The following is a 20,838-nucleotide window of genomic DNA, read 5'->3' on the forward strand; positions in this document are numbered from 1 at the left end:
TCTACAAACACCATAAAGCTGAAATTGTTTTAGAATTTTGTTTGGGTTTTTTGTTTTGTTTTATTTACTAAACTATAGTTAATTTACAATGTTGTGTTAGTTTCAGGTACACAGCAAAGTGATTCAGGTACACATATGTATCTTTTTTTCAGATTCTGTTCCCTTATAGGTTATTACAACATATTGAGTAGAGTTCCCTGTGCTATACAGCAGGTCCTTGTTGGTTACCTATCTTATATATAGTAGTGTGTATACGTTAATCTGTTTTGTTTTTAATTTTTCCCTCTGGTCATGAAATACATCAAGGCTAAAATAGATGAAAACTTCACAACCTAAAGTCCCATCTCCTCTGATCATCAAATGTCTCAATATTCACAACGTAGTGCTGAAACTGCTGGCCTCTTACATAATGAAGCCAGGCTATAGGAACACATGTTCATCTAAAAATAGAATCCATTCTGTATATCAGCACAGCCGGTAGTATCTTAGCATAGCAACTAGTTCTGCCCCATAAAACTTTTCATTGAGGCATTCACCTCAAACAGGTGCACAGTTCACCATGCACAACACTAAAGAGAAATCTCATGCAAAACCATTCTCACCACAATCCATGTAGAAGACTGAAGTGAAAATGGGGGAAACGTGAGTTGTACCACTCAAATGCATCACGCAGATGTGATTCTATCACAAGCTTCTTGTCACCTCTGTACATGACCTGGCTCTCTCTGGTTTCCCTGCGGGGCTTATGTGTCAATAAAGGAAGGATCCCTACACGTTAATAAGAAATGACATCATGTCATAATTTACCAAGATGATATCTGCTTTTGTATCTATAATACAAATTTAAGATATAAAATAGTTATATAAAATCATTTAAAAAACCACAGTGGCTTATCCAAAAGTACAGCTAATTTAAATTAAATATGGAATTCAAACAGTGACTTGGTCTACTAAGGGACCTAGAAAAACATAAAGGTTAATAAACAGGGCTTGAATGCTGAGGACATGTTCAGTAAAAATAAAACAAATAGCTAGTACCTGGAACATTCAGGGAATGGAAAATTAAATGAATTTTAATCAGCTGAGGATAACAAAAATATCTATTTTGATTCAATCTTGGATACTGAGTATCTTTCTAAAAAATGCTAGTAATTTCCTTCTTCCTAAGTACAGTATAGGGAATATTATTCAATCATAGCTAAATAATTCAGAGTCTTGTAGGGCCTCTGGGTGCTCAAGCTGAGTCTGACTTTTGATAGAAATGAGGCCACGGACAGGAAAGGAAGAGTGAGCACAGGCCCTGAGGAAGTTCACTGAACTGATGTGTGGTGTCAGCTCGCTTCCTATCAGGGTTCACCTGGGCTGCACACTAGAATCAAATGAGGAGCTTTCCAAAAAAAAAGAAAAAAAGATCCCATGCCCCGACTGCACCCCAGAGCAATTAAACAAGCTCTTTGGGGCTGGGGGCCAGGCTTCAGCATTTTTGAAGCTCCCCAGTGATTTCAATGTTTCCATGCACGGCCCAAGTTGAGAATCACTTCATATTCTTTGCCTTTTCCCTGCACATGCAGTATGCCTACTGAGGTTTATTTTCAGACAAATCTAAGGGGAAAAAAATCTCAGGGAGACAGTTAACTTTACAAATTAAACAAGGTCTTTAAAAAGTAAGAAGTTAAGAGCCAGGAGACAGAGCCAGACTGTCTGGGTTCTCTTCCTGCCTCTACTCACAACCTGTACGACCAGGGGTCATTACTCAACCTCTGTGTACACGTCAACGTCCTCACCTGGAAATGCGGGTGATAAAGCCCTGGCCTCACAGGTTCACAGAAATGATTAAGTGAGCGTGTGCGTGTGCACGTGCGTATGTGTACACGGGCATGGGCGTGTACATTTGTATCCGAGTGTGCCTGGCATGCAAAAAACACAACATGTATGACTGCTATCACTGCTGATGGTGATAAAGATGATAACACTAAAAATAATCAAAAGGAATGAGCATCCACACTCCTACACACAAGAGTGGTAACTAATAAGAACCTGCTGTGCAGCACAAGGAACGCTATCCAATACTCTGTAATGGCCTATATGGGGAAAAGAATCTTTAAAAAAAAAAGAAGAAGAAGAGTGGATATATGTATAGTATAACTGATTCACTTTGCTGTATACCTGAAACTAATACAACACTGTAAATCAGCTATACTCCGATAAAAATTTAAAAAAATAAAATACTGAATTAGTGCAAACTGAATTAGTGCATATGAAAAAAAAACCTTATCTATAATATACAACACCAACTTCCTAATAAATTCGTTGTTTAAAGTTTATGTTTTTGCCTCTTAAAATTATTTAAACAAAATGATAAAATGTGAAAAATGGCAAATAATTATGCTTACTTTAGTCTATTTTTATTTTGGTAAATGCTTAAATGACTCAACTGTCCATCTCCATTTATTTCACCAGAAGGAAAAAAGAGGCTTGTCTTGCTGATTAACTACAGAAGAAGCTTGACAAGGACCCCATCAGTAGGATCAAACAATTTTGGACTGGCAAGAAAATGAACTAGAGGTCAACCAAATACGCTCACTCCATCTAGAGCATCTACAATTCAAGCAAAGGAGGAACATGACACGGGGTCAAAATCAAGTATCTGGGAATGCTACTCACAACAAGCGCAAATGGGTTTTCCACATAACAAGAAATAAAATTATGAACAACATACAAAATGTATTTCCTCTACACATTCCTTTAATCCAGTGTCTCAAACTAATTTTGTATCGAAAGGTACAAATATCCCATTATAATAACTTCATAGCATGGAAAGCATCCAATTTAATTTCCACTACAAGACTAGGAAGAGCTAAATATAAGCAACTCATAAAACTGAGGCATAATTCTGTAATTAAATTATATTAGGAGTAATGAAGTTTGAATTAAAGCCAGGGTGTTATATATTTCTAAACTCTGGTTACAATGTGTTCAAATGAGCATTGCTGTTGTTATTGGCCTGATGAAGTGCTATGATGCAGACAGGAAAATCAGAGTAATGCACTTACACCCTAAAAATAATTCCAAAGAAAGTACAATGATGCCATTTCATCATAATCAGCTTGATTTTAAAATACATTTACTACAAAACCATGATTCACAACTTTGTAAAAGCTTCCATTCTAATAACGTTTTCTTCTATTGCATCTGCATAGGCTAAGCAATCCTAACATTTGGCTGCCCAATACTAGCTAGAGTTCATTGAAGCCAAAATCTGGGGACTCATGGCAATGAAAAGGAGCAAGTGTTGAGAATAAAGAAAGCTTAATTTGGAAGCAGAATTGATGAGAAGAGGCTTGTTCCTCAGCAAGCCAACAGACCACTGCCTATCTAAATGATACTCACCAACACTGAAAGCTTAATCTCTAAGGATCTGATCAGAATGGACGAGGAGGAGCTGCCTGGTGCCAACATAGCAGGGAAAAATCCCAAAGTGATTATCTTAGGAAAAAAGACACAGACAACCATGGCGGAGTCCAATTCTTCTCATGAATAATAGCATTTTCTCCTATCCAAGACTTTTAAATCATCTTAAAGCTTATTCCATACGATGCTTCTGATTCTCGAGGGTCAAAAACCTTTCACCTATGATGGAGTATTTATTAGCGAATTATCCTCAGTGGGAACGTCTTCTCAACAATAAATCCCTTCTTCTGCCTTCCATAGTTCTGTCCCCGAAACATTATGAAATACATAAATAAACGTCTTGTTTGCCCAAAAAGAGCTAAGTTTCGATGCTTTAGATCAAAACACCACAGCAGAGTCTAAACAGAAAACAAGTCACTACTACCTTGAAGAATAAGAAAAACTCTTTTAAAATATACGTAAATAGATGCTCACCTGACCTTCAAAACAGCACATCCGTGGTCCCTAACAATTAGTTAGGGGTTAATTGTTTAGTCAGAGACTAATTATTCATGATATACCAATAACAGAAACCACCACAATGGACCTTGAGGGCACTATGCCAAGTGAAATAAAGTCAAAGAGAGAGAGAGATGAACAGGACATGGTATCACTCACATGTGAAATCTTCAAAAGTGGGGGTGGGGGGGGGCGTTTCAGACTCATAGGAACAGAGAGTAGAAGAGTGGTTGCCAGGGCTGGGGTGCCAGGGAACTAGGAAGAGGTTGGTAAAAGGCTATAAACTTTCAACTATAAAATGAATAAGGGCTGAGAATTTCATGTATAATATGGTGACTATAGCTGACAACACCGTATTATATAAATGAAATTTGCTAAGCGAGTAGAGCCCACGAATTCTCACACAAACACAAAAGGAAGAAAAATAAGTGATGTGGGTGATGGATGGGCTAATTAACTAGATGGGGGCTCTTTTCACAATAGATATGTATATCAAATCACCATGATGTACACTTTCAGTATCGTAAGTTTTGTCAGCCATACTTCAGGAAAGCTAAAATTTTAAAATTTAATTTAAAAATTAAACTAAATTTAAAATTAAATTTAAAAAAAAAAAGCCACCACAAGGAGTGAGTTTACAAAGTGCTAGGCCTTGCGCTACACGCACACATCACATTAAACAGCAACTCTGAGAAAGTAATACCCCATCTTACAGATGAGGAAACGGAGGCTTAAATGGTTGAAGAGATTCACCAGACACAGCTCACGGTGTACAAGGTAGAGCTGGAACTCCAACCCACATCTGTTCGACTTCAAGTTCTGGCCTCCCAAATTAGGACTCTGAAGAAAACCTCCCTGGCCTACAGCAAAGTATTCCCCTAACAGGCCCCAGTGCCTCTTACAAAGGACTCTTTTCAATGCCCATAACTGTGGGGCATCTGTATTAAGTTGTGAGGCATTAAGCATCCATGTTAAGCAGTTCCTGAACAAGGATTCTAGGAAAATGAGTTTATTTTGGAGGTGGTTCCCGGACACATGGGGAATTGAGACAGGAAGGGAAGGAAGCCCCTGAAGGGTGTGTTTTCAAGCCAGTGACCACTGAGGGTAATGGGCTTACTGCCCCTGGAGCGCAGTAGGAGAAAACAGAAAGCTTGCACCCTTGAGTTACCCCACCCAAGAGGAGACGGAGCTGTGGTATTTGCTTATCACACTTCTCTGGTTGGGTGGGTGTTAATTCCCAGGAGCTTTCAGGCAGTGACATGAGCTCCAGAGGCCAGAAAACACGAAGGAGTGCAAATGCTGGCCACTGGGGTCCAACGCTTGGCCTCAGGAGTATTAAGGACATGGGTCTGGACTTGGGGCTATGTCTGCTCTATTGATTTCTTCATGTGAAGGAAATTCAGGGAGGGTGAAGGAGAAGACTTAGTCCATAGATGCTGCTGGTTTGTTGGCAATGACTGGTGCATCGCTCCAGGCCAAGCAATGATCCCAACCCTCCAAGAGCCCCTCACATGCACTTTGCTGTTTTCTAAGGTAAATCAGTTATTGTTTCGGGGTTTGGGGGGACTACCAAATAAAAGTGAATACAGTTGATCTTCTTAATTTATAATCATATCATTGCACTCAATTGACTATTGAGTTCCCTACCCCATTTACCATAGACAAGAAAGTTCAGAATTGATGTTTCTGGGATATACCAGAGAAGTGTGTGTGTAAGAGGAAGCACCATTGCTAAACGATGACTAATGAAATCTGTGGTGCCTGGTGGTTCCTTTGGAGGCCAGACTATTTTTTTAACACGATATTTCTAGATTTCCTTAGAGGTTTACGATGCATCATTTTAAATATTTTTGAGCTCTGGACTTTTATGCTGAATATGTCCCTGTGTCTTATGTAAATAGTTAATTTTTAAACTTTGCTTTTGAACTCTGTATAGAAATTAAGGTTGCCGTGAGAGAAGGCTAGCTATAGTTGTCATTAATAGAAACTTAGTCATTGGTCTACGAGGATCCCAGATGGTTGTCTTGTGCAAAATCACAGGTCAGAACAAGATGGCGGATGGAGCAGATGGTGGAGCCCTCCTCCTGTCCTTGGTCCCTAGATATGGCTGGATATGCAGGTGTAAGTATATGTCTATTATCAGGATCATGGGTAAACAGAAAGTTGTACTTGTTGAATCAGAAAGAATGGAAGGCAGAAGACAAATGGAATAAAAATAAAGTAGGAAATGACATCCCGAAACCCACAGGCATTAAAACATAGGAGTAGATCCGGGCCACTCAACCAGGTGGTGGAGGTGTCAGCATTAGGAGTGAAACGGGAGCATCAGCTCAGGTCAACCCAGCAGCACAGCTGCCACTTCTCACACCCTCCATTCTCAGCCAGAAGAAAGCTACAGGGGAGACGGTGCTGAGAGCTGGTGCCAACAGGAAAGAACAGGGAGCCATCCACAGACAGGACTAACCATTCGAAGAAATTAAACTCAGAGCCCAGCTTCACATCAGTCCTCAAAATACATTATATGCTGGCTATGGTCTGAATGTTTGCGTCCCCAGTCCCCAGGCCGAATTCATATGTTGAACACCTAATGCCCAAGGATGGTATTAGGAGGTGGGGCCTTTGAGAGGTGATTAGGTCCTGAGGGCAGAGTCCTCCTGAATGGGATCAGCACCCTTATAAAAGAGGCTCCAGGGAGATCCTTAGCCCCTTCCACCACGTGAGGACACCAGAAGTCTGCAGCCCAGCAGAGGGTTCTCACTGGACCATGCTGACACCCTGGTCTTGGACGTCCAGCCTCCTGAACTGTGAGAAATAAATATCTGTCATTTATAAACTACCCATTCTACGGTATTTTGTTAGAGCAGCCCAAATGGACTAAGACAATTATACATGAATTAAAAATCTAAACTCATAATAATGATGGCTATGAGGATGATGAATAAGAAAAGCCTTAAATAAAGCAAAAAGAAAAAAAAAGGTTGAAATGTGAATACATCAAATTTGAAAATGTCAAGTCATCTTGGTCACGCATAGTTAAAAGTTAAGAAATTCAAAGACAAGCCACAGACAGGAAGAGAATATTTACAACATCCCTAACAGCTAAAGGATTAACATCCAGAATAAATGGACAGCTGTCAATCCAAGGTCAGGAAATTAAACAGGTAACTCGTGTAAAAGAAAACAGAAATTGTCCATAAATATAAGAAAATGTACACCACTCACTAGCAAATCCGGCAATAGCAAATTAGAGCAGAGAGACAGCGGTTGCATCAGAGGGGCAAAAATTAAAATGTTTCTTAACAGTGCTGGTGGGGATTGAGGAAACAGTTCCCCTCACACAAGACAGGCAAAGTTATAAAATGACACAACCATTAACTAAAATTTAGGATATATATAGCCTTCAATCAGCAATTGTACTTCTCAAAATTCACCTCAGGGACGCCTGACCCATATACTCGGAGCGGGATACACAAGGCTGACTTACTCCATAGTACAGGAGTGTTTTCCACGGCCCCCAAACTAGAAATGGACAAATACCAAGAGTCCATCAATCAGAATTTTTTATTGCCAAATAAAATTTGGTCATTCATTCTATGGAATTTGTAGAGCAATGTAAAAAAATAGATACATATGTACTTACATGAAAAGTCTGTAAGACACACTGTAAAGTGAAAAGCCAGCTTGTGGAACAGTAAAAATGATATGATGTTATTTAGGGTACAGATGGACAGAAATGAAACAAAATATTTCCATAGTTAACGTGTGCACAAATTCATTAAAAGGAGACCTGGAAAGATACCATGAAGCTGTTACCAGCAGCTGACTCTGGAAGAGACCAGGATTGAGGTCAAAGGTGGGGAGGAGTCAAGGACATCATTACTGCATTACTCGCTTACAAAAAGAACTCGCTAGTGGATTATCCACAAAATCAAAAATAAATAATATCTGTCACAGGAAAAGATAAAGTAGTAGGAATCCTTCCTTTAAAATGTGTTCCTCCTCCTCTTCCTTTATAACTTAATTCTATGTTCCTCTTTCCCGCCCCACCCCGCCAAGCTCCTGTTTTAGGGATACAAGGAAGAGGTTACCGAACGATACTGAACTTCTTGAATCTAGTAGTGAGTAGCTTTATTTTTACACCAACCTTGGCACAGAAACGGCGCATCAGGTTGCAAGGCAAAGGTCTACTCTGTTTCATATTCTAGCAGGATAGGTTTTTGTTACCAGCCTTTTCCATTGACCCTTTTTTCTTCTTTTGCTCCCATACAGAATCTTCTTGTAGTTTGCATGGTTTTCACGGCTAACACTTCCTGTGCTGGTTTCTGGTCCCGATATGGCAGAGGTCCAAAGAAAAGTCATAGCCTAATGCCAGCAACCTCTTCCATACACAGGCTGTGCAGGAGCCCCTTCTCACTCGCGATTACAAATAAATTGATCCTCTTTACATAACACACACTGACATAAGAAAAATAACCATGCTTAAAATAGTCATATTCAGAAACTCCTTTGTGCTAATTACAGTCAATAAGATTTACAGAGCCAACAATAAAAGGGAAAGAATGATTGAAATAAGCCCAGCGCTGGTACAAAGTACGAACATTTATCCCTTAAGATGATTTTCATATTTAACTGTTCCTGACCAACCCCAAACATCCTTTCAATGTTTCATTAAAGCACATTTCTGCTACCTAAAAATTACTTGCCAGCTCTGGTTTTTAAGTTCTTAAATCTATCATCTGGGCTGTCTGTCTTCTTTGCCACTTATCATTTCTCTGGTGACAAATCAAAGGAGGGGTTACAGAAGGAAGCATGTCACTGTCCACAGAGAGTGAAACCAATGGCTGGATCTCCGTGGCCCACAGTACAACGCGTGGCCATGACAGGAGAGAGGACGTGGATAAGAAACCGTCCAATGGGAGGATTCTCCTCCAGTGCTATTAAAAGAAAGATCCTGTAACAATATTCTTTACCAAGAGCTTCTTAAGCCTTACTCAGCTCGCCTCTGAGCAGAGTAAGGCTTCAAGCAATCACTAATCAAAGGGCTTCGGCACAGGCTTCATGGACCAAGGAGAAACACGGACAAAAACAAAGGAAGAAGCTCTGGGGAGAAGACAGGCACCTCACCCAGATACCAACGCAAGCTTCTAAACAGGGGCGGGGAGGGAATCAGGGGATAAACTTAAAAGCATCACACTTTTTCTCTGAGACATACCCTCTACAGTACATGTGTTAGACCCACATCAACATGACTAATTGTCAGAAAATCTATTTTAAAGAAAGTGAGCCTCTAAGCAACATCCGACTGCCACATTCGGCCCCTCCCTTCAAATGATCTTGTGCAAAAACATGGACTAAAGCTTGCGTGCCCCCCTCATCTGTGGGCACCATTTCTGCTCGCATACAGTTGTGCTCCTAATATACCACGTACAGGAGCCCATCTCCTAGAAGCGGTTCCATCACTCATTCTCATTCCAAGACTGGGCTTAAAGCCAGAAGAAAATGACAAACTTGGAATCATGGAACTTTTTTTTTTCCCTTAAATCATCCCATCTTTTAGATACTGACATATGATCATTAACTTAAAAAATAAACCTCCGAACTCTGATATATGACTGACAGTTGGCTTAAAAAGTGAAAAATGAAATTACCATCTCTTGCCTAGAACTGGAAGATTAATATCCATGAAAAGAAAAGTAATGAAGAGACAGAAGTGTCGCTACCACAGTATTTGTTTAAATTGGTCATAAACAGCATCACAACCAAGAGAAAATGGTAAGTATTAAAAAATTGAGATTTTCCTACATGTGAAAATAAACATGAGTTAAAATACAGGGGGTTCACAGAACAACAGAAGTACATCAAAGAGCTTCTGGTCCTAAACACTTTCTCCTTCTTAAGCAAGGAAATATTTATGATTAGTCTTAAAGGGGAGCTTAACTGAGTTGCTATGAATTATTTAAAAAAAAACCCAAAATACCTTCTGTTGCCTTTATAGAAGCTTGATTTACAAGTTGAAAAATCAAACTGACAGTCTAGTCTCTTGTACAAATATCCAACCTTAAAAATGCTGTAGGCATTATAAATACATCTTTCATGAGTATAGCTTCAACAGTTCTAAAAATAGCCTCCAGGAGGAAAAAAATAAAAAACCTCTTTCAAGCCATTGTTTTACACATAACAGCAGGAAACCAAACAGAATGCCAAAGCCAAAGTGATTAACACACCCAGTAATAAACATGAACAGTCAGTATGAAATCTTACTCAAACACAGTTTTTGACATTTAGCTTGGGGTCCATGGTTCAGCCCCACGTCTGTGGCCAGAGATGACTGCAGGGCACCCATCTTCAGAAAGTAACTCCAGGACCACAAAGCTAAAATCTGCCTTTTGGATGACATGTTAACAGACCCATTCAGCACTGGCCCTTGGGGGCCAGACATTACTTTCCAGCACTCTAAGAGTTCCCCTGGGGCTCCACCCCAACCCCAAACATGACACTGCACAGAGCAGTTTCCATACCACTACTCACTGGTGAAGTCCAAGTGGCCCCCAAAGGCAGAAAGCTAGGCTGACAAACACCAGTAACCTTGGATATAGAGAACTAACACCAGAATGTGAAAAGGCTAACAGAACCTCACAATTTGGTGCCTGGTATTTTACTGGTTTCAGTATGGATTTATCACTTTCAATAATGCCTGTCGCATCCTTTCAAATATCAGAACTTATAGGACCAAAGTATCCTGTGGTCTGTGCCCTTGTACATTCAAGTGCAGAACCACAGCATTGTCTATTGAAATAATAACCACTTTCTATGAATATTCTGGTCTAACTGTCCGTTAAACTCCAAATAAATCTTATGATCTGCAGGCATTCTCTTTTTTAATAATTCAATATGGAATCGTCTCAATTTGCTTTATAATAAATGAGATTCTAAATTCATGATATGGTGTACACAAAGCTAAAATGGGAAGAAATTCCTGAAAAAAGTGAAGGTGTAGTCTAAAGCAATTGTATTCCTGATTTTCTAATGTGAACAAATTATCAAGGCCAAATTCCTGCTGAGCCTGGGAGAACCCTGAATAAGCAGCAAAGCGGAGAAGGAAGAGAAAGGGAAAGCCACGGTTACAGTCATCAGGGTCAAAAGTGACTTTCTTATCATGTTTCTTCATTCTTTATGGGTAGAGTTGGAGGGAAACTTACAGCAGTAATACTGGCTAACTTCCCTCTACAACAAATGTAATTCACAATTCCCTGTTCTTATCCTGAAAAATGCTAATTGTTCTAGGATTTAGCACATCTAATATTTCAGACTACGGTCCTTGGAAAAACCCCAGGACATTTCCAGCTTAGATATTCTTTTTCAGTCGAATCTTTAAATAAATTACAGAGTCATCCATGAAATGGATAGAAAGCTAAATACTTTGCAAATCAGCAACGAACTGGAAAATGTAAGAAAGACATATCTCACTTCTTACCTTGTTTTGATCTGTCCAGTAAAAGAAAAATCCCTGAGGGTCTGTCCTCAAAATAATTGGAGTGACAATAGCGGAGTCCTAGAAACGTAAGAAAATACATGCATGTCAACATATGCCACTGCAGAAAGTCTTACCTGGGAATTACTTAAGTAATAATTGTTAAGAGTCTCTCCAAGGTCATCAGTTATTAGTAAAACTTTCAAAAAAATTAAACATGATATCTTTAACATTATAGGATTATTAATTACATAACTGAGGTATTTTACTAATAATTAGAATATTAGGACATTACTTATAAAGGAAAAGGGCAGTGATGCATATATTCATTGTTTAAGGCAAGTTTTAAAGACACTGGTATGTTTTCTATTAAAAAGCTATACTTAGTTTTTCAAATAATTTTAACACTAAATATCATTACAAATTTTACATGATTAAAATTAATTAAAAATCTATGCTTAAGGATACTATTTTAAATTATATTTGCTCTATAAAATGAATTTTAATTGCACTAAAGTGAGTAAACACAGCATTTAGGTATTGCTGTTTCCAAGGTAACAGTAAATAAGGCCATCTTCTACATATTCAGAAAGCGATACACCAAATTGTTGCAAATTTAAATTTCACACGGTAAAATAAAACATCATAGACAGTCTTCTGAGTTTCAAGCATGCATATTATGAAGCAAAAACTGCCCCATTGTAACTGCAGTATTAAACATTTCTAAAATACGTGTTCTTTTCTCTTGGCAATTTTCAGAAAGGCAGACCATCTGCACAAAAAATACAGAACTGGCTACAGGTATGTCACTGGATATGGGTTTTTATACTGAAATACCAGGGCCTTTGCAGGAATTGCATTTTTTTAAAAAGACACAAATAACCAGTTTATTTCAAGTTTTTCATGCACATTATAACTATGGTATGTCATATCCTTTATCTGATCAAAAAGATTTGTAACAACTTTAGAACTTGCAGAGATAATTTTGGAATTTGGGATTGTCTTCCTGATGGGTAGAGCAGATCTAAGGCTTTCACGCACACGGTAACTTTTATTATAAGAGCCAGGCTCTGGAAGCCAACCCCTCAGGCTCAAATCTCTGCCTGTTCCCTCCCAGTGCCTCATTTTACACAACCACAACTATAAAGAAAAAAAAAAAGATAATAATCATAGCTCCCTCAGAGTTTTTTTTGTGAGAATTAAATAGGATAATTTCGGTAAAGCAGCTGGACCAATTCTTGGCACATAAAGATGTTTATTATTATTATAGTGGATTCTGTTTAAAAGCGGATTTATTAAAATATTAAATGAAAGTTTATCGTGGCATTCTTTTTTATTGTGGTAAATATATATAACATAAAACTTACCATTTCTAAGTGTAAAGTTCAAGGACATGAGTACTTTCACAGTGCCATGCAGCCGTGACCACCATCCATCCCCAGAACTTTTCTACCTTCCCAAACCGAAACTCCACACTCATTAAACACTAACTCACTGTTCCCTCCTCCCCCCAGGCCCTGACAACTCACCATTCTATTTTCTGTATCTATGAATTTGACTGCTTTATGGTACCTCATATAAGTAGAACCATATAGTATTTTTCCTTTAGTGTCTGGTTGATTTCACTCAGCATAATGTGCTCAAGCTTCATCCATGTTGTAATAGATGCCAAAATGTCCTTCCTTTTTAAGACTGAATAATATTCAATTATATGTATGTATCATTTTGTTTATCCATTCATCCATCGATGGACATCGGGGTTATATCCACCTTCTGGCTACTGTGAACAACGTTGCTATGAACTTGGGTCTACAAATATCTGTTTGCGTCCCTGCTTTCAATTCTTTTCCGTATATACGCAGAAGTGGAAAAACTGGATCATATGATAGTTCTATATTTAAGTTTATGAGGAACCGCCATGCTGCTTTATCCTGATATTCTTCAGATTCATTCTTAACATACAGTCAGAAATGTCTTTTACAAGGCTTGTACTGTTGCACAGAACTTCAGCTGGAATTTTAAAATTCCAAAATTACTTTTAAATGTCAAAAAAAGACAATTGGAAACAAATTGGATATTATAATGGAAGAAAATTTTTTTAAATATTTTAAGCTTCTCCTATGAGATTACATGCACAAAAGTTCAGAGCAATATTTCCAATAAATCAGAGCAATATTTTTAGTTCTGTTTCATCACCTACTGTTCCAGGGTTGGGCGAAATAAAAGTTTCCAACAGGCTTCACAGAACACACATCCTCATTTCCAGGTAAATCTGGAATTAACCTGTAGGTGTAACTTATCATTTTCACATCAGTTCCTTTTCTTATCAGAGTGTCTGTCAGGAGCATCTGATGAGATTCTAATCAAAATCTTAGTGACAAATCACTGCAAGGATCTCAGACCATCAAATATTTAAAGTCAGAGTAAAACTGCTCACATTTATGTGTTGGAACATCATGTTAGGCTGCCTCGTTGTTTCAGATACTGCTGTTTCTAGCTTATCCCTTCTCCTCCTTCAAAACTAAAGTTCCTTTGTTCAATATTTTCTTGACCCCACTCTTTCGGCCACAGTTCCTTTTCTAAATGATCATTTATCTCGGCTCCTTGCCTGCTTCCTCCATAATCACCTCTAACATTCCAAGATCAGCTGGAACTTGGCATTCTTGCCATGCAAGGCAGGATTTGACCCAGAAATACATGAATTTCCATTTTCGGTTCCACCTGCTTCTTTCCCATCTCCCACATCGCTGCAAGTGTCTCTATTCTCCCCCTACTCAATCCAGATCTCAAGTATTCTTAATTATCAGAATATATGCTCTAGTTTGAAGTTTGAAATATATGGCCACCCTTCATTTCCATGGCAACTGCAGCATTTTACTGCAGAATAATGGAGATAACCCTCAGATGGTCCATTTTTTATTCTTTCTCTCTCCTTCATTATCTATAAGATGTATATTCCATAAGATGGTGGTTTTCAAACTTTTGGGTGCATCAGATTTACAGGGAGGACTTGTTGAAACACAGACTATTGAGCCCTTTCTCTAGAGTTTCTCATTTAGGAGATCTGGGATAGAGAATCTGCATTTCTATTTAAGTTTTCAGTGATGTCGCTGCTACTGGTCCAGGAACCAGACTTAGATCCACTGACACAGGCCTGTAATGGGTGAGGCTTTGGTTCAGGAATACAAGGATGTAAATGCCCTAAAGCACCAGTGAGCTTAAAATGTAGACATCCCTGTGTCTTCTTGTAAGTACATGGCTTCTAATTAGGAACTGAACTTTAGTTTGCTTATTTAAAGTTACAAGGTATTTTCTCCAATAAACGTCCACCTTGAAAAGAAGAACACTAATAAACATATCTGTCTTAAGTTAGTAATTGTGGCTAATGTACAGTATATCTCCATTTATTCCTCTTTTGTTGATAGAAACCACTTTACTCTCATCCCTATCTTATCAAAAGTGAAGACTAATATGATATAAGAAGCTACTGTTTTCCAATTTACATGAATTCCCCAAAAGTTTTTAGGTCAAATAAAGGACAGTCAAGGAACAAAATAAAGAGTCTTCATAAAACCTCAACATCCAAAAGAATGAGAGAGATTTCAGCAAGAAAAAGAGTCACTGGAATCAACATTACAATTACAAAGTCCTATAACTTCTTTATGACAATAATTTGCTCATTAGTGTGCTGATATAAGTCAATAACACACTAACGCACTATTATGTGACAATTACATCTCAATAAAGAGCTGAAATGTGAAAATAAACAAATCACTATACAATAAGTTATATGCCCTGGAGTATAATCCACAAAAATATTGAATCAATATGCTATATGCCTGAAACTAATATAATAAACCAACTATACTTTAATAATAGATTAATTAATTAATTAATTAATTTAAAAAATGTCCTAAGGAAATTGGGAGGAAATGACAAAATAGTCCAACCTCCCTCCCAGTACCAGAATATTCTTTACAAAACTCCCTGACAAATTAATAATAGACACATCCTAAACATCTTGTCTGAGCTGCAATATGGACTTGAAATGGATTTTCTCCTTTGATATTTATAATATTTTAAGAGATAGACACTACTGTTATCCCCATTTTACAGACAAACAGACTAAGGCTTAGATTAAATAACTTGTCCAAGGAAACCTAGCTAAGCTAGTAAGGGAAGTACTGGGATTAAACCTAAAGGACAGACTCTACACTGGTGCTACTCAATGCTGTTTCATTACTGACCTGCTAAAAGGCTTTTTTCGACATTTATTTTCCTAATCGTCCTCCATGAAATTTTAATATCACAGATGTTCTGGATATCTATTTATTTGCTGTATGTATATTGTGCCTTATACAAAATAAAAAGTAAATAAGAAGAAGACTTTTTGTCCCTCAAGAACAATTTTTCATTTCTTTGGAGAGGACCTGGACCCAATTGAGAAGGCACGCTCTCTACCTGTGCTGCCGAATATGGACTCACCTGAGACCACGGAGCACTTGAAATGTGGCGAGTTTGGCTAAGATGTGCTATAATATTTGAAAGTCTGACAATGAAAACAAGAATCTAAAATAGTTCATGAATAATTTTTGATATTGATTATATACTTGTCTATATATCGGGTTAAATAAACAATATTGTTAAAATTAATTCCACCTGTTTCTTGTTTCTTTTTTAATGTGGCTACTAGAAAATTTTAAATTCCCAATGTGGCTCATTTTATATTTCTACTGGGCAGTGCAGCTCTAAACCTTCAAGAGAAAATAAGTTTTCTCCTTAACAAGGAAATCTTTTTCACAAGCAAACTTGTTCAGATAATTCCGGCTAGAAAGTTTTGGGGTTTTTTCCATACATGCAGCTACCATTTAGTTTTAACATCTAAGTAGTACAAAATAATTCCAGTTGCTTCTCTAAGTGTCAACTCTTCAAGTATCTAAATAGAGACAATACGTTGCTGCCCTCTGAGTTCTACTTCACCAGGTTCAGGTGTGTAATGAGCTGAATTGTGTCCTCCAAAATTCACATGTTCAAGTCATACTCCAGTGCTTCAAAGTGCAACCCTATCTGGGGACAATCTTAACAGAGGTGATTAAGTAAAAAGGAGGTCATTAAGGGTAGGCCCTAATTCAATACGACTGGTGTCCTTATAAAACGAAGAAATCTGGACACAGACACATACAGAGGGAAAATGATGTGACAACACAGGGAGAAGTCAGCCACCTACAAGCTGAGAAGAGAGGCCTGGCCCAGATCCTTCCCTCAGGGTCCTCAGAAGGAACCAACTCCACCAACACCTTGATCTCAGATTTATAGCCTCCAAAACTATGAGAAAATACATTTCTGTTGTTTAAGATTCTCAGTTTGTGCTACTTTATTATGGACAGCCTAGAAAACTGATACATGCTATAACCCTAAGGCTATAAACCACTAAGGCTAATGTCGAGGACTAGCCCACAGACCCACAGCCCACACCTTGGTACCACTGTAAGAAAGTCTACCGGCCGAGACTGACCACGATCTTGACTCGACAGTGATTCCGCGTCCTCAAGCTGTTGAACAAGAAGAAATGTGTGGCTAGAGATGTGTGCTTCTCAACTAATCAATGTTTCAGAGTCAACAAGGGAAAAGAACCAGCCATGCTCCACAGGGAATGCCCAAGACTCGCCTCAGAAAGCAGCAAAGACAAACATGGCAAACGCATACATTAGGGGGAAAAGAGCTGTGTAAGAGAAAAAGAATTCCACGGGTCACAGAAAACCAGATGTGATGCCCAACAAATGTCAGCAATGCAGCCGTGACTGTGACACACACACGTGCACACACACTAAAGGTAGTCTTGGTTGCTACAGTGTGAGATTAAGATCAGTGAAGTAAGCCTTCTATGTCATCAGCATGGATGAGAAGTTTCTTCCCGGGGGTCTGTCCAGTCTGAAATCTCCCCCAGGAAAGGAAAGCCGAGGGGGGAAGAAGGTCCAGGATGGAGGATGCAAAGCAGTGGACAGAAACACCATTAAAATAGTTGCCTTCTATTGACAGGTGTAAAAATCTCTTTTAACAAAATACAGCAAAAATTGGAAGCATGCTCCTTTAAATACCATGCAAGGCTCTTCAGGCCTGTACTAGGGATTCAAATGACAAAGTCTAGAGGCCCCATCATCCAAGGTGCTCACTGTTCAGTGGGGGCATCAGATGCATAAACCAGTCATTTCAGGAAGATATAGGTCTGGTGGGCTGTGGTTTTCATATACATTTCCCTGATGATTAATGAATAATGACATTGAACATCTTTTTGTGTGCCTACTGGCAGTGTGTGTGTGTGTGTGTGTGCGCATGCATACACACGGGCACGTGTGGTGGCCCAATACTTTTTAAAATCAGTTAAGATTTAAATCAGTGGTTTACATTTTAATCAGCGGTTCTGGACCGGAGACAATTCTGCACCCCTGAGAAAGGATGGCAATGTCCAGAGGCAATTTCGGCTGTTACACTCGGGGTCTGTTACTGGCATCTAGGAGACAGAGGTCAGGGATGCTGATCAACATCCTACAAAGCACAGGCCAAACCCCATAACAAAGAACTGTCTGGCCCCTAATGTCAACAGCACCGAGGCTGAGAAACACAGCTTTCCTGGCTTCCCACTGACTCCATGATAAAATCTTGCAGTGGCCTAAGCAGCATGTACTCAACCCCTTGTCATCCCGCCTCATTATGTGAGCCACCAAGCTCCCCATCTGCTTATTCTTCTCTGTCCTTCAAAGTCCCATGCGCCTTCCCTGCTTGGGATGCCCACATGTCCTGCACCTTTGGCCTAACACACTCCCCATCCTCATGTTGGCTTAAGTCCTACTTATAACTCAGGTATTCCCTTAAATAGAATTTCTCCATGGAAACCTTCCAAACTTCTTATACTCGCTTATACTTTTGTACATTTTTCCGTAGTACTTATCACAATTAGAGTGGCATTATTTACCTCTATTTGTTGAGCATCTATCTCCCCCAGCGGAATAAAAACTCCGTTAGGGCAGGAACCTACTCATTTATCATCCTAAATCCACAACACTAACAAAGTGTGCTGCTTATTAGAGGCGTCAATACGAATTTAAAGTATGAACACTGAATGGGTGGGTGGAAGGAAACTGCAGAAAAAGAAGCAAGGTAGATTCTGAAAAAAATCAACTGCGCTGGCCACCAACAGGCTGCCAGTAGCCGTGGCAAGAGAAATTTCATGGTGGCAAAGGCAGAATAAGGCTTTGGAGGGCAGCGAAGGAGCGGGCGGCCTGCGAGGAGAGGAGACGAGACGGGCGGTAGAAGCGGCATGTTCCTTGTGGAAGGAAGGATGAGGAAGAGGGCAGCACCTACAGGAGGACGGTGGGCAGAGGACACTGTGCTGGATTCTATGTCGGCACTTGCATGACTAAAGAGCAGGTTTCTGTGTTCTTAGAAGAGCTTCAACAGAGGGGAACCTTCCCAGCTACTGTCAAAGGCGAGGACAGTTATGAATTCAGGATCCAGAGGAACCAGGAGGCCTGGGCTCCAAGCCACGAGAAGGTGTGCTGCTTGTCCAGGGACAGGAGGGAAGGTGGGACCATGGAGGTGGCCCAAGGACACTGAACTAGAAGAGGGGATGGGAGGATGCCAGTAAGGCTGTCCTGGTAACTTCCGTTCCCTCTATACAGAAGAAGCAGTGTAGGTGGGATTTTTAATCTAAATAATATTTTTTGAACTATATGTCTTTTCCTTGATATTTTTCTCATTTTGGCAATAAAGCTCACATATTCATTTTTCTCCTTATGAATCATTATCCTGATAGAGAGGATGTTTTCACAACCGTCAGTCTTTTGTTCTGTCAGTCCCAACTCTTCTGAATTTCTTTAAGGGCAATTCTCCTTGCAAAATCTGGGTGTGTGTGTATCTTTTTCCCAAAACAGAAGCCACTGGCAACATTCAGAATAAGACAGGTAAATACACTAAGCATCATAATTTTCAAGCAATATCGAATCACAATTGAGCACACACTCAACCTTAAGCCATATTTAGCCCTTACAGAAAATTCGCGCTGTGGCAGCAATCAGCTCTGTACTGACAATACACATTTTGCTTCTTGAATTCACATGGAGAAACCAAGGTTAAAAAAGCTGGAGAGTTCCTCGGACTCTGGGAGATGTCAGATGGAATGGAAGGAGGGAGGGCAGGGCCTTCCACCCAACGCCACACGCAGTGTGTTGTGAAGGTGTCTTGGGAGCAGGACGCCCTCCAGGTCTCCCTCAAGACCGCACACTCCCCCTTCCCGTGAAGCCACTGTGAGCCAGAAACACACCAGCCCATTCCTTCATTCCACACACATTCCCCGAGCACCAACTCAGTGCCAGGCCTATGCTCTGCCCTAGGAAAGAAGATAAATAACACAAAGCTATAGTCTTCCAGAAGCCCTGGTCCAGTTGTCGTACAGACGAGGCATAACCACCTCCCTGTATGCACCTTCCTGCACTGGCAATCTACGTCTGGGCTCTCAACTGACACTACCTTGAATTCCAAGTCATTCTGCTTCTTGTTTGGGCGCAAGTGGCATCCTCTACACTTCCTTCGTGCCCACCTTATCCTCCATCTTTCAAGATCAAAGATTTCCTGTAGGAAGTGACGGGACCAGTCTTAATGGGAATCCAACAAAAGAGAACATTTGCAAGCATGTTGGGAAGAGAAAAAGATGGAAAAGCACATGTAATGAGTCTCACCAGATCCAAAAGTTTCACTTATTAGGTAATGACAAAAGTGACCTTTGTTTCAATACCACTCCTGAGTACCTTTCCGTGAGCATGTTTTACACTGACTGACGGATGTAGAACATTTGTAGACTAGACTGTACCCTGGTCTTTGTGCCTCAAAGCAGCAATGAAGTTTCCCTATGTTCCCACACCCTACATTGTGGAACAAAAATAGACTTTGTATATACATCATGAAAAAAGCTGTTTTTGAAGACACTAGCAAAGAGGAATGCATTTGTAGGGATCTCAGCCTCATTTGTACGAATCCTAAAATCAGGGGGATTCTTTGGAAAAGTCAATGAATCTCTTTCAACTTGTATTCATTTGGATTCTATTAAAAGCCTTTTGTTACCAAAAGGATCCTGTTTGGGGATGTCATGGTAGACTGGAAAAGGCCCTGAATTTAAGCAGAAGACCTAGTTTTAAACCTGACTTTGGCTCTAACTAGTGGCATGCCTTGGGCAACACACCACTCACTAGGCTCCGTGCGCTTCTATGCAAAATGGGAATAATAACACTTGGTCTTTTCCTACCATTCAAGGTGGTCTTGATGATTGAAGGGGCGTGACTGTAAATAAATAGCAGTGGTTTATAAATATCAGGGCCTGTTATTAGGACTTGCTCTCAATATTGAACTCGAGAGGCAGCATTATAGCAAACTCCATTTTATTCAAATGTAATACTGAAGGAGAA

At 39.6% G+C, this 20,838-nt stretch overlaps 1 protein-coding gene across 5 annotated transcripts in view; it reads right to left on the reverse strand.

The window, feature by feature from the left end:
• The window catches only part of PLCB1 (phospholipase C beta 1), a 688,164-nt gene that overhangs the window by 658,320 nt on the left and 9,006 nt on the right, over nt 1-20,838 (reverse strand). For all 5 annotated transcript variants that reach the window (XM_057701470.1, XM_057701473.1, XM_057701472.1 and 2 more), the window contains exon 2: nt 11,384-11,461. In XM_057701470.1, the coding sequence (XP_057557453.1) occupies nt 11,384-11,461 (78 nt within the window). The remainder of the gene's footprint in view (nt 1-11,383; nt 11,462-20,838) is intronic.

Source organism: Hippopotamus amphibius, chromosome 12 (genome assembly GCF_030028045.1).
Source record: "Hippopotamus amphibius kiboko isolate mHipAmp2 chromosome 12, mHipAmp2.hap2, whole genome shotgun sequence".
Taxonomy (NCBI): Eukaryota; Metazoa; Chordata; class Mammalia; order Artiodactyla; family Hippopotamidae; genus Hippopotamus; species Hippopotamus amphibius.